Here is a 13,244-nt window from a genome sequence, read left to right on the forward strand (position 1 = left end):
CCAAAACTATTTCTAGAAAACTGACATCGGTCTAAGGAGGCTCCACCACACAGGATACTCCCAGTTCCTCCCAGCCCAGCCACACAATTACAAAAAATCTTCTGTTGAATTCAGGGGCACGTTTCTTCTGTCATGAAATCCTGCCCGTCGCTGAGGGTGGACGCCCCAGGGCTGGTGTCCTCGCTCCACATCTCCTGTTCACCTGGACCCCCGGGAGCAGAGCCTGCAGGAGCAAAGCCCCGGGGCCGGCAGACCCCTCGTGTTCTGGAGTAACCAGGGAAGTGTGGCTGAGCGAGACATCGGTGGTGAAGAAATCCTTCGTGGCGCTGAGAGAGCAGTGAGGAAAGGAGAAGTATCTTCCCTTTTGAAATCTGCCCCTTCCCTTCTGGATTTCCTCCCTTCCAAACCCCACAGTACAACAATCACAGTCTCAGTTTCCCAGACCTCCTGCGAGCCAGGCTCTCCTCTGTGTCCTTGGCGTGTATCAACAGGCGAAATCCTCACCTGCACAGCCCCGTGTCCCTCTGCTCGGTCCCCCTGAGACTGAACCCCCGACCTAGGGGAGAGTGACCCCATCCTGCCTGTGCCCCCCACTGAAGCTCCTGCTATGGACAGCTCAGAAGTCAGGAGCCTCAGTGTCTCCTCTGCACAGTGACTCCTTGGGGACAGTGTCCGGCTCTGCTGTGTTGACCTCATTGTGCAGAAAGGGGGTGCCCACCTCGTACCTGCTGGCAGGGGGAATGAGAGGCTGCCTGCTCACCCCACCTGCACCCCTGTCTCTCATGGCCCCGAGTCCCACCTCCGAGCTACACAGACATCCACAGCCTGTGACTCAGGGGTCTGGCCAGATGGGACTCATTTTCACCCTGCAGAAAATGTCACCTAAGGGGAAGAGCATTGAGAGTCAGGCAGGAAGTGGGGTGGGCCCTGCATGGGGTGGGAATCTGGGCGAGTCTGTCTCCTGCTCTGGCCTCAGGGGCCCAGGAGTGAACATGGGGTAGTGGACGGTGGATCTCCCAGGGCTGACCCAGGCCTGACAGTGTCTGTGTGTGAAGTTCCTCCTCTGGGGAGGTCACTGTTCTGACCTCTCCCCTGTCTTCCTGTGGGGCCTCCTCTAAGTCTTGAGCTCTCACTTCCTGAGAGAAGAGCCCTGAGGAACAGACGTTCCCTGGCGGCCCTGGCACCTCCAACCCCAGACATGCTGCTGCTGCTGCTGCTGCTGCCCCTGCTCTGGGGGAGGGAGAGGGTGGAGGGACAGAGGAATAACCAGAAGAATTACCCACTGACGATGCAGGAGTCTGTGACGGTGCAGCAGGGCCTGTGTGTCCATGTGCTTTGCTCCTTCTCCTACCCCTGGTATGGCTGGATTTCCTCTGACCCAGTTCATGGCTACTGGTTCCGGGCAGGGGCCCATACAGACCGGGACGCTCCAGTGGCCACAAACAACCCAGCTCGGGCAGTGCGGGAGGACACTCGGGACCGATTCCACCTCCTTGGGGACCCACAGACCAAGAATTGCACCCTGAGCATCAGAGATGCCAGAAGCAGTGATGCAGGGACGTACTTCTTTCGTGTGGAGAGAGGAAAGACAAAGTGGAATTATAAGTATGCCCCGCTCTCTGTGCATGTGACAGGTAAGGCACGGGCTCCAGGACAGGCCACAGGGAAAGGTCATGGGGGCGGCAGGGAAAGGCTGGGATGGGGCCCCTGCCCCGGGAGAGGGCTGAGGGTGAAGTGAGTTGGGCTCAGGGCAGGAGCTGGACCAGAGTCTGAGTTCCCCCCAGGGCTGCACCATGGATCCTCCGTCCTGATCCTGAGTCCCCCTCTCTTCACCAGCCCTGACACACAGGCCCAACATCCTCCTCCCAGGAACCCTAGAGTCCGGCTGCCCCCGGAATCTGACCTGCTCTGTGCCCTGGGCCTGTGAGCAGGGGACACCCCCTATGATCTCCTGGATGGGGACCTCCGTGTCTCCCCTGGACCCCTCCACCACCCGCTCCTCGGTGCTCACCCTCATCCCACAGCCCCAGGACCACGGCACCAGCCTCACCTGTCAGGTGACCTTCCCTGGGGCCAGTGTGACCACGAACAAGACCATCCACCTCAACGTGTCCTGTGAGTGCTGGGCCAGGACGCCTGGGTCCCTGATGGGGTCAAGCCTGGACACAGGGTGCTGGGTCCCGGAATCTGGGCTGGTTGTGGGGTCAGGAGGACAATGGCTCTGTCTTCCCTGTTTATGCGGCTCCTGGGGACAGACAGGGCCAGTGTTCCCAGCCCACAGTGATGCGGGTCTCCATATCTTTCTGTCCCAGACCCCCCTCAGAACTTGACCATGACTGTCTTCCAAGGAAATGACACAGGTAGGATGGAGCCCCCTCCCTGGGGCTGGAGGTGCAGGGCCTTCAGGTCAGGATGGGGCTGGGTTATTCCTCAACCTGAACTCACTTTGGGAAACAGAGATGCCCTTGTGGGTGAACTCAGGGCCCCTCTGTGTCCTTAGGCCCCAAGGCCGCCTGTTCCCATCCTCCCATCACCACTCTTGGACCCCCCACACACACACCTCCCTTCGGCCTCAAACAAGAACAGGGTGGCATTCACACAGCAGGGCCAGGCTCTGAGGTTCCTTCTCATGCATCTCCTGAATGCACCTCCACCCTTACCTGTTTATTTCCGATAGTTCTGATATAAGTACTTCTGGACAGGTGATAAATGCCCATGGGCAAAAATTCAAATTGCAGAGCAGAGTCTGTCCTCCGATGCCTGCCCCCTACCCAGAACCAGCCACTGTCCATCCAGGCTGCCCTGAGCCTTGGTGTGTGCACCTGGAGGATCAGAGGCGGTTTGGTGTCCGTAGTGAGACGGTCCGCACCCTCCTCTAGGGCTGTGTGTGATTCCGCTGCACGGATGGACTCTGATTTTGCGGCATCTCCTAATGGAAGATCATGGCACTCATTTTATCCTATGGCAGGAACACGGCAATGAACAATCTTGTATCTACTTCCACAGGAATATCTAAGTCTGTGGGTTAAGTTCCTAAAAGCAAAATGTAGCTACGTTATGTGTTCACATTCCCGACAGTGAGTGGTGGAAGTGCATGTGTCTGGAACTTCAGTCTATGTCTGTGTGTCAGTTGCTGTCATCAGTCTCTTTCTGTATCCTTCCTTTTTCTCCAGATCTATGTACTTCTCTGACCCTCTGTCTCTTTTTCTATAGTATCCACAGTCCTGGGAAATGGCTCATCTCTTTCAGTCCCAGAGGGCCCGTCTCTGCGCCTGGTCTGTGCAGTTGACAGCAATCCGCCTGCCAGGCTGAGCCTGAGCTGGAGAGGCCTGACCCTGTGCCCTTCACAGCCCTCAAACCCGGGGGTGCTGGAGCTGCCTCGGGTGCACCTGAGGGAGGAAGAGGAATTCACCTGCAGAGCTCAGAACCTTCTGGGCTCTCAGCAGGTCTCCCTGAACGTCTCCCTGCAGAGTGAGTGCACCGGTGTGCTGGGGAGGGGATGGAGGAGGAGAACACCCCTTCTCCACCCTCAGTGACCACTGAGCAGCCCCCTGACCTTCAGAGAGGAGCTCCGCTCTGGTCTGTGCTCAGCTGTGAGCACTTTCCTGGGACCCACAGCACCACTGTCCTCTTCCTGTCAGGGAAGTGTTGTGGGGTGGGGAGAGGGCAGGTGTGGATCTCAGAGGGGAGAGGATGGGGCCTGGACAGGTGTGTTTAGGGAGACAAGCGCCTTTCTTTGCAGGGCTGAACTGGAGTCACACAACTGAGGTACTTGCCTTGAGCATCAAATTAAAAAAAAAAAAAGAAAAAGCCCAACAAGTTAGCAATCAAATGAAATAATACTGCAATGCAATCATCTTTTAAAAACAGTAAAAATTGAATGCAAAACAAATTCATTGATGGATAAAATATTAACATCGTAAAGAAAAAAAAAAAAGGAATGGCTGGCACTTGCATGCCTCACTGGCCTCAGGGAGAGTCTCTCCATGTCCTCCTCTCTCTCATTTCTGTTCTTTGTGTCTGGGAAGGGGAAGTGGAAATAGACGTATAGGACCCTACAGGAAGTGGGAGGAGGAGGAGAAGAGACCCAATTCTCTGTGATATATCACAAAAATAACTCCAATCTGTCAACAGGTAAAGCCACATCGGGACTGACTCAGGGGGCGGTCGGAGCTGGAGCCACAGCCCTGGTCTTCCTGTCCTTCTGCATCATCTTCGTCGTGTGAGCGTGGACCTTAGGAAGGGAGGGAGAGCCCTGGGGGAGGGCGGGCTGGGAGCTGGATCCCTGAAGCCAGAGCTGGAGGGACCCGGATGGGTCAAGAGCTCGGGGCAAGAAGGAGGTCACAGGTGCATGGTGAGAATTCCATGTGGGCCTGTGTTTGAGGAGCTTTGAGTCTGTGGCAAACCTTGGTACCCACTGTCCAGGAGAAGAGTGTCTCTATTCTCAAACTTGGGGTCTCTAAGACTGGACCACTGCTTTCCCACCTCAGTCACCCCTGCAGTCTCTTAATAGGAAACACATGGGGGGTACCTGGTCTGCCCACTGCACCCCGATCTGACCACACTGAAAGGCTGTCTGGTCTCTTCACTCAGAGTGAGGTCCTGCAGGAAGAAATCAGCAAGGCCAGTCGCGGGCATGGGGGATGTGGGCATAGAGGATGCAAACGCCGTCAGGGGCTCAGCCTCTCAGGTGAGTGCTGTGGACTCTCCACAGCCAGCATCCAGCCTGGACACCTCCCACAGGATGACCCCCAGGACTAATCAGCTGGGCACAGCCAAAGTTACCTCCTCTCTGTTCTTCCTTTCTTCTCTGTAGCCCCAAATTCACAATGTTTGGTTGGTTTCCTCCCCTAAGAACAGCTTGCATTGTCCCTATCCCCATCCTGACCCTTCATTGCTGAGGCCTGAGGATCTCTGTCTTTTGCTCCCTCACTTCCCTGCCTGTCACCTCTCCTTTCCTGACTGGGGGGACTGTCCAGAAGGCATCATCGTCCAGTTCCTCTGCATTTGAACAGCTGTTCCCCGACCCCTCGATACCGTCTAGAGCAGAAGCCAGCAAATATTATCTGTAAGCGACAGATAGAAACTATTTTTGGCTTCATGGGCCACACAGTCTCATTGCAGCTCCTCGTATCTGCTGTTGTAGCGAGAAAGAAGCCATATACCCTGTGTAAAGAAATGCATATGGCTGTGTGCCAATAAAACTTTATTCACAAACATAAAGAGTGGGCTGGATATAACTCAAATACTGTAGTTTGACAACTCCTGATCTAGCGTAAAAATCCCAAACTCTATAGCCTGCAGCAGTGCACATTTTGACCTTTTTTTTTTTTTTTTGAGTTGGAGTCTTGCTCTGTCGCCCAGGCTGGAGTGCGGTGGCGCGATCTCTGCTCACTGCAAGCTCTGCCTCCCGGGTTCAAGCCATTCTCCTGCCTTAGCCTCCGGAGTGGCTGGGACTACAGGCGCCCGCCGACACGTCTGGCTAATTTTTTGGTATTTATAGTAAACACAGGGTTTCACCGTGTTAGCCAGGATGGTGTCGATCTCCTGACCTTGTGATCCGCCCGCCTCAGCCTCCTCAAGTGCTGGGATTACAGGCGTGAGCCACCGTGCCTGGCCACATTCTGACCTTTTAAGCACCTACCTCTCCACTAGGGCAAGAACAAGGGTGAAGTGAGTGAGGCTCTTGCCTCAAGTGCATTTTTTTGTTTGTTTGTTTTTGTTTTTTTGAGATGGAGTCTCACTCTGTCACCCAGGCTGTAGTGCAGTGGCACAATCTTGGCTCACTGCAACCTCCACCTCCTAGGTTCAAGCGATTCGCCTGCCTCAGTCTCCTGAGTAGCTGAGATTACAGGTGTCCACCACCACACTTGGCTAATTCTGTATTTTTAGTAGAGACAGGGTTTCACCAAGTTGGCCAGGCTGCTCTTGAACTCCTGACCTCAAGCGATCCGCCCGCCTCAGCCTCGTAAAGTGCTGGGATTACAGGCGTGAGTCACTGCGCCCAGCCTCTCTGTTCTGCTCTGACTCCCTTCTCTCTCCCATGTCTCAGGGGTCACTGACTGAACCCTGGGCAGAAGACAGTCCCCCAGACCAGCCTCCCCCAGCTTCTGCCCGCTCCTCAGTGGGGGAAGAAGAGCTCCAGTATGCATCCCTCAGCTTCCAGACGGTGAAGCCTCGGGACTTGCAGGGACAGGAGGCCACTAACACCGAGTACTCGGAGATCAAGATCCACAAATGAGAAACTGCAGAGACTCAGCCTGATTGAGCGATCACAGCCCCTCCAGGCAAGGGAGAAGTCAGAAGCTGGTTCTTGTAGAATTAACAGCCCTCAAAGTGATGAGCTAGGCACGTAGTGAAAAGCACACAGGCTTTGGAGTCAAAGTATCGCCAACCTGAATCCACACTGTGCCGTCCTTTTTACTTTTTTGACTAAAAGACAGACAAATTCCTACCTCTCTGTACCTTGGTTTCCTGCTCTGGAAAACAGGAGTGAGAAGCCCTACTTGCAAGGTTGTGGTGATCATTCCAGGAGCCACATCCCATCAGAGCTCCTGGCACAGGTGTATGCTGAGCATTGATGAATTGCTGTGCTTTGAACACAAAGGTCCTGCTGGGAACCTCTCCTGATTCTGGTGGCAACTCGTACCTATATGTCTGTGTCACTTGCCTGCAAAATAGTGATTCTGCAATTTTCCAGGAAATGACCTCAGCCTGCAAATCAGGTCTGGGTAGCATCTGGATCCTGCCCACCTCTTCGGCCTCATCTCCCCTCCTTGTGACTGCTAGGCCTCCTTGCTCTCTGTAGTCTACGTATTGTGCACAGTCCAGTGGGAGTCTTTAGGACACACTGAGCTCTCTCTGCGCTGCTCACAGCCCATCCATGGCTCCTGGATCCTGAACCTCCGATGACATCCTCTTCATGACATCACTCTCCAACCTCAGTCCACTCCTCCATCCTCACCACTGAACCCACTGGTCCCTCTGGCCTTTTCCAAATCATTTGCAACATGTCCTGTTGGTTCATACCTCAGTCCTTGAACACTGGGGACCCTCCTCCTAGAATGCCCTCCTCCTGGGCCTTCATCTGCCTCCGTCTTTGAAAATGGAGTTCAAGGATTGGACTTCGGGGTTGAGCTGAGGGAGACAGTGAAGCAGCAGCTCATGATCTCCCTCGTCTAAAGCCAGACCCAGGGAATGAGAAACGTTTCCAAAGAGTCAAAGGATCATCTGGCAAATTAAACATGACCCAAAAAAATTCACCTACGTGCAGCACCCGAACGAGGAAAGGAACGTCTCACAACAGTAGCCCTGATGAGAAGGAATCAAAGGACTGGAGGAGGCACTAACACTTCCCTAAATCTGGACTCTTGCCCATTTACGGCAGCATCAAAAAACTGTAAAGTACAAAGGAACAATTTTTTTAAAATCACGGCCGGGCGCGGTGGCTCATGCCTGTAATCCCAGCACTTTGGGAGGCCGAGGTGGGCGGATCACAAGGTCAGGAGATCGAGACCATCCTGGCTAACACGGTGAAACCCCGTCTTTACTAAATATACAAAAATTAGCCGGGTGTGGTGGCGGGTGCCTGTAGTCCCAGCTACTCTGAAGGCTGAGGCAGGAGAATGGCGTGAACCCGGGAGTCAGAGCTTGCAGTGAGCCGAGATCGTGCCACCACACTCTAGCCTGGGTGACAGAGCAAGATTCCATCTCAAAAAATTAAAAAAAAAAAATCATATGCGAGCTGGGTGTGGTGGCTCACGTCTGTCATCCCAACACTTTGGGAGGCTGAGGCAGGTGAATCTCTTCGGGTCAGGAGTTCAAGACCAGCCTGGCCAACATGGTGAAACCCCATCTCTACTAAAAATACAAAAATTAGCCAGGTGAGGTGGTGTATGCCTGTAGTCCCTGCTACTTGGGAGGCTGAGGCAGGAGAATTGCTTGAACCTGGGAGGCGGAGCTTGCAGTGAGCCGAGATCGCGCCACTGCACTCCAGCCTGGGCGACAGAGCGAGACTCCGTCTCAAAAAAAAAAAAAAAAAAAAGTAAGATAGAGAAGCAAGCAAGGACCCCCGTGGCCAGCAGGATCTGGACCAAACCAGCAAGGGGCAGTTCTTCAGAACTGGACATGTGCATTAGAGAGAAAAAGTATCCTTAACCTGACCCTGTATGATAATCAGCTCATTAAAGCTCATGCATATGGACTGCATATTATCCATGTACTTAAAATTATGGGATTGGTCAAAGTAACTAAGCAACATACTTAACCATCAAAAAGGCAGACACTGGCCAGGCGCATTGGCTCATGCCTGTAATCCCAGCACTTCGGGAGGCCAAGGTGGGCGGATCACTTGAGGTCAGGAATTTGGGACCAGCCTGACCAACCTGGTGAAACTCCATCTCTACTAAAAACACAAAAATTAGCCAGGCATGGTGGCGGGTGCCTGTAGTCCCAGCTACTAGGAGGGCTGAGGCAGAAGAATCGCTTGAACACAGAAGGTTGAGGCTGCAGTGAGCCAAGATCATGCCACTGCACTCAAGCTTGGGTGACAGAGTGAGACTCTGTCCCCACCTCACCTCACCTCCACCCCTTCCCCCCGAAAAAGGTAGATGCTGGCTAGAGATTTAGCAACCTTGGGAAGCGAAGAAAAGCAAACATACATAAAAGGACCCTGCAGGATTCCCCATCTTGCTAACTGCGTGACAGTCCCTCCTACCTACTTTCTCTCAGGCCAGGCATGGAGACAGAGTTTTCTCCTCTCTGTCCTCCCTGTCTTCTCTATGGCCCCACATTCACCAAATCTTGTGCATTCTTCCTCCCTAAGAATGGCTAGCATTGCTCCCACCCCCAAGAATCCTAAACCCTCTCAATGCTGAGGACTGAGGATCTCTGTCTTGGACTTCCTCACCTCCCTGCCTATTGTGTCTCTTGCCCTGATGGGAGGAATTGTTCAGAAGCCATCACTGACCAGTTTCTTTGCATTTGGATGGCTGTTCCCACTTCCAACACTGTCTAGAGCAGAAGCCAGAAAACACTATCTGGAAAGGCCAGATAGGAAATATTTTTGGCTTTCTGGGCTACACAGTCTCATTGCAGCTCCTCAACTCTACTCTTATAGCAGGAAATTAGCCATAGACCATGTGTAAGTGGTTAGCTGGCTGTGTGCCAATAAAACTTTATTTATAAAAACAAGCAGTGGATTGAATTTGTCCTAAGGGCTCTAGTTTGACAAGCTCTAACCTAGAGAAAAAGCCCAAACTTCATAACTGCAGCCCTGCACATTCTCATCTCTTAAACATCTACCTCTCCAGTAGGGCTGGAATTAGCGTGAGATGAGTGAGGTTCTGGCCTAGCGTACACAATTTAAGAAGGTGCCAAAAATCTCAGTAATTGTGACAGTTTTTTATAAAACTTTTATTTTGGGTTTGGGGGTACATGTGCAGGTTTGTTACATACATAAACTCTTGTTACAGGGGTTTGTTGTACAGATTATTTTGTCACTCAGGTACTAAGCCTAGTACCCCATAGTTATTTTTTTCTGTTCCTCTCTCTCCTCCCACCCTCCACCCTCAAGTAGGCCCCAGTGTCTGTTGTTCTCTTCTTTGTGTTCATGAGTTATCATAATTTAGCTCTCAGTTATAAGTGAGAACATGCAGTATTTGGTTTTCTGTTCCTGTGTTCATTTGCTAAGGATAATGGCCTCCAACACCATCCATGTTCCCACAAAAGACATAATCTCATTCTTTTTTATGGCTGCACAGTATTCCATGGTGTATATGTACCATATTTTCTTTATCCATTCTATCATTGATAATTTCTTTGACTGACTTATCCTCCCCACACCACCAAACTGTGAGCTTCCTAAGGGCAGGGGCCCCATCCAAATCAAGGCCCTGTGATTCTCTCTCACTTACCCTCTTCCTGTGCATCTTATAATTCACACATAGATATTCATTTGTTTGACAGTCATTTTGCCAACTTCCCTCAATTAAAAAGTGAGCTTCAGGAGGTCAGGGCCAACACTACTATGTCCACCACAGTCCATCCAGCACCTGGCTCAGGGCCTCACATACAGAGGGCCTCAGCAGGACTGCAGGCTTTGGGGTCAGAAGGGATGGACTGGATTGGGTCCTGGCATAACAGGGAGTTTGGGCACGCTACTTTCTTCATGGGATTGTTGTGGGAAGTTAATAAGATTAATAAACACCAAACGAGGTGCTCCTTAAGGGTTAAATATTGCAGGAAAGTATAAATGAAGGAGATTTCTATAATATGAACATGGGATAGAGGCAGGAACTCATGAAGTTTAATTCTATACAGAGCGATATGTCCAAACCAACCAACCAATCAAACAACTTGTGACTCTCCCTGCCTTATCCTATTTCCACTGCTCTGCTCTGACTCCCTTCTCTCTCTCCATTCAGGGTACCTTGATTGAGTCCTGGGCAGATGACAGCCCCCGACACCATGGACTGGCTGCTCCCACCTCAGGGGAGGAAGGAGAGATCCAGTATGCATCCCTCAGCTTCCATAAGGTGGGGCCTCAGGACCTGTGGGGACAAGAGGCCACCAACAATGAGTATTCAGAGATCAAGATCCCCAAGTGAGAAACTGCAGAGACTTGGGCTTGTTTGAGGGTTCACAACCCCTCCAGTAAAGGAGTCCGAGGCCGATTCCTGTAGAATTAACAGCCCTCGAAGCTGTGCAATAGGACATCAGAGCTTATTCCTCCTGTCTAACTGAAAATGCATGCCTGCCTTTCCCCGTCCAATCAGTCCACACTCCCCGCCCCAGCCTCTGGTACCCATGATTCTCCTCTCTACTTCTCTGAGGATGTCTATTTTAGATTCCAAATATAATGAGATCGTAACGTGTTTGTTTCTCTGTGCCTGGCTCATTTCACTCAACATAACATCCTCTAAGTTCATCTGTGTTGTTTCAAATGACATAGAGTCATGTATTGAATAATTCAAAAAAACTAAAAGAGAGAAGTTTAAATGTTGTCACACACACAAAAAAAGATAAATATTTGAGCTGACGCATATGCTAATCATGCTGACTTGGTGGTTCCATGGTGCATCCAGGTGAGGGAGCCTCACTGGGGCTGCGTTCAGGTCACTCAGGTTCTCAGGGCAGGGCTGGAATTTAATCCCTGCCTGATTCTGAGGTATCTTCTCTCACCTGGCACTGAGTAAAGCAACCACTGGTTGGGCACCCCTTAGCCATAAGTTCGCAGCATCTCTGTTGACTCCATGGCCTCTGGTGAAGGAATCTGAGAACCTGGACATGCCAGAGCTCTCTGAGAAAGGAGGCGCCTGAAATTACAGCCCAGCTCTGCGCATGGCCTGCCCCAGCCTGCATAGCTCTGATCAGTGGATAGAGCCTCCAATGACCATGCTGCCCATGATTTCATCCCCAGGGCCCCGATTGGGTCTGCAGACCTCCCCCAGGAGCCCCCATCTCCAGACCTTGGTGTGACTGGGCTGGGTCCCTCTCTTGCCAGTCCTTTCCAGAAAGACCCTGGACCCTTTCCGGCCTCACAGGTCCTATGGAGACCCCCAGCCCTTCTCCATCACCCTCTCCTCTCCTCACCTGCTTGCCCTTCTGGTCTTGTCCTTAGGTCTGGGGTGGACAGTCATGGAGGCTGATGTGCCCTATGGGGAGAAATCAGGGAAGAAGTCACATCTCAGGTCCATAAGAAACACGGGAGAGTCCTGGGTAGAGGGAGGTGAAGATGCCCAACTTCCCACCAAGTCCAAGCCCAATCCCTCCCCACGTGGGACCCTAGGAGGTGGAGGAGATGGTCTGGGGGCTTCACCTCTGCACCAAGAGTCCTCAACATCTCCATACTTTTAAAGATTTCCGAGGGCACTGGAGGAAGATGCCATTGTGTGGGGGAAAGAGGCCGCCAGGTGAAGCTGAGGAAGGAGTTGGCACTGCTGGACTAACTACCAGGGGATAGTATAACAATGTGGATGATAGTAGTAATTTACTTCACACCGACTATATGCCAGGCACTATGACAGGGTTACTTTAACCCTCCCAGCAGCCAAGCAAGACACATACTTTAACCCCATTTGCAGATGAAGAAATTCGGAGGTGCAGAGAGGTGAAGTTACTTGCCCAAAATCACACAGCAAGAACATGACAGAGGCCAATATTCACACCCACGGGAAAGTCAGTACGGGAACCTCAGGGTGGAGGTACAAGGTCCTGGCACCTGGACGTGGATAGAAACGCATGGTGTGTGTGCGCGTGTGTGCGCGTGTGTGTGTATGTCTGAGTGAGTGTAACACCACATCTGTGGGGCTGTGCAGGGCTGTGTCTAGGGGTAAGACATTTCCAGGTGTGTGACCTCATGAAAGACCTGCAGAGGGTCCTGCCTCCTCCCCTCTCCCCAACCCTTGCTCTGGGAGTTTCCGGCTGTGCCCCTGGATGGGGATGGCCCCAGCCTCCTCCCCTCCTTTGCTTCCAGTTGCTCTTCCCTCAGCCCTGGGAAGCTCATCCAGCATCCAGCTTCTCTTACCCACCAGGAAGAGCCCCCTCCGCAGCCTCCATCTGGGTCTGGAAAGGTCCGTGAGCTACTGGGGTCCTCCAGGAAGAGGGGTCCCTCCAGAGATGCAGCTCTGCTCCCTCCCAGACCTGTGTCTCCTGGCACAGAGGCTGCGGGTCTCATCTCCCAGCCCTCGGGGCAGCCTTTCCTCTCCAGGGTCAACTCCGACCGGCACGGGTGGGGCCTGGGGAGGATGGCGCTTGTGAGCCCAACCTTATCTTTATGGCTTTATGTTGCCTTTAGTTTATTATTTATTTACTTATTTTCATATTTGTTTACCTTATTTTGACCTGGCTATCAAACGAGCAAGCAAGCAAACAAACAAACAAACAAAAAAGACAGCTCACTGTTGGGACAATTGGGAAATACGGAAAAGCACAGCAAAGCCTCAGATTTCCAGGTGTCCTGTTTCCGTTTGGTTTGGTTTTCCTACTTAGGACCTCGCCCAATTTATTTTATTTTTAAGAGTTGTCATGTAGGTTACCTATTTCTTATAAAAATGATATTGAAAGAAGGGGTTGAAGAGTCAAGTGCACTGGATTAGTACACATTTGCCAACTCACAGGATTCAACCATTTCGATAATTTTTTTATTGATAAACAGGAAATGCATATCACAAGCCTCACATCGAAGCCTGAAACACAAGTCCAACCCCGACAACAGTGTGCACGTGAATGCGCCAAACAAGCTC

The 13,244-nt window shown here is 52.0% G+C and overlaps 1 protein-coding gene across 4 annotated transcripts; it reads left to right on the forward strand.

Moving 5' to 3' along the window:
* The first annotated feature begins 947 nt into the window (after positions 1 to 947).
* On the forward strand, positions 948 to 10,874 carry SIGLEC9 (sialic acid binding Ig like lectin 9). 4 transcript variants are annotated; one of them, XM_050771607.1, is made up of 7 exons: positions 948 to 1,634; positions 1,837 to 2,115; positions 2,313 to 2,360; positions 3,214 to 3,471; positions 4,135 to 4,222; positions 4,594 to 4,690; positions 10,425 to 10,874. In XM_050771607.1, the coding sequence occupies exons 1-7, from the start codon at positions 1,199 to 1,201 to the stop codon at positions 10,605 to 10,607; spliced, it is 1,389 nt and encodes a 462-aa protein (XP_050627564.1). In that variant the 5' UTR covers positions 948 to 1,198; the 3' UTR covers positions 10,608 to 10,874. The 4 variants fall into 4 exon arrangements, with proteins under 4 accessions (XP_050627564.1, XP_050627563.1, XP_050627565.1 ...); XM_050771606.1 differs by lacking the exon at positions 10,425 to 10,874 and adding an exon at positions 6,053 to 6,454; XM_050771608.1 differs by lacking the exon at positions 4,594 to 4,690.
* Positions 10,875 to 13,244: the final 2,370 nt, after the last annotated feature.

This window comes from Macaca thibetana, chromosome 19 (genome assembly GCF_024542745.1).
Source record: "Macaca thibetana thibetana isolate TM-01 chromosome 19, ASM2454274v1, whole genome shotgun sequence".
Taxonomy (NCBI): Eukaryota; Metazoa; Chordata; class Mammalia; order Primates; family Cercopithecidae; genus Macaca; species Macaca thibetana.

What these genes read in the sequence shown, in the direction of transcription:
- SIGLEC9 (XM_050771606.1), top strand. Translation starts at nt 1,199, where the DNA reads ATGCTGCTGCTGCTGCTGCTGCTGCCCCTGCTCTGGGGGAGGGAGAGG. An exon ending in GCTCTCTGTGCATGTGACAG is followed by an intron (nt 1,635 to 1,836) that starts GTAAGGCACGGG and finishes TCTCTTCACCAG; the next exon opens with CCCTGACACACAGGCCCAAC. An exon ending in CTTCCAAGGAAATGACACAG is followed by an intron (nt 2,361 to 3,213) that starts GTAGGATGGAGC and finishes CTTTTTCTATAG; the next exon opens with TATCCACAGTCCTGGGAAAT.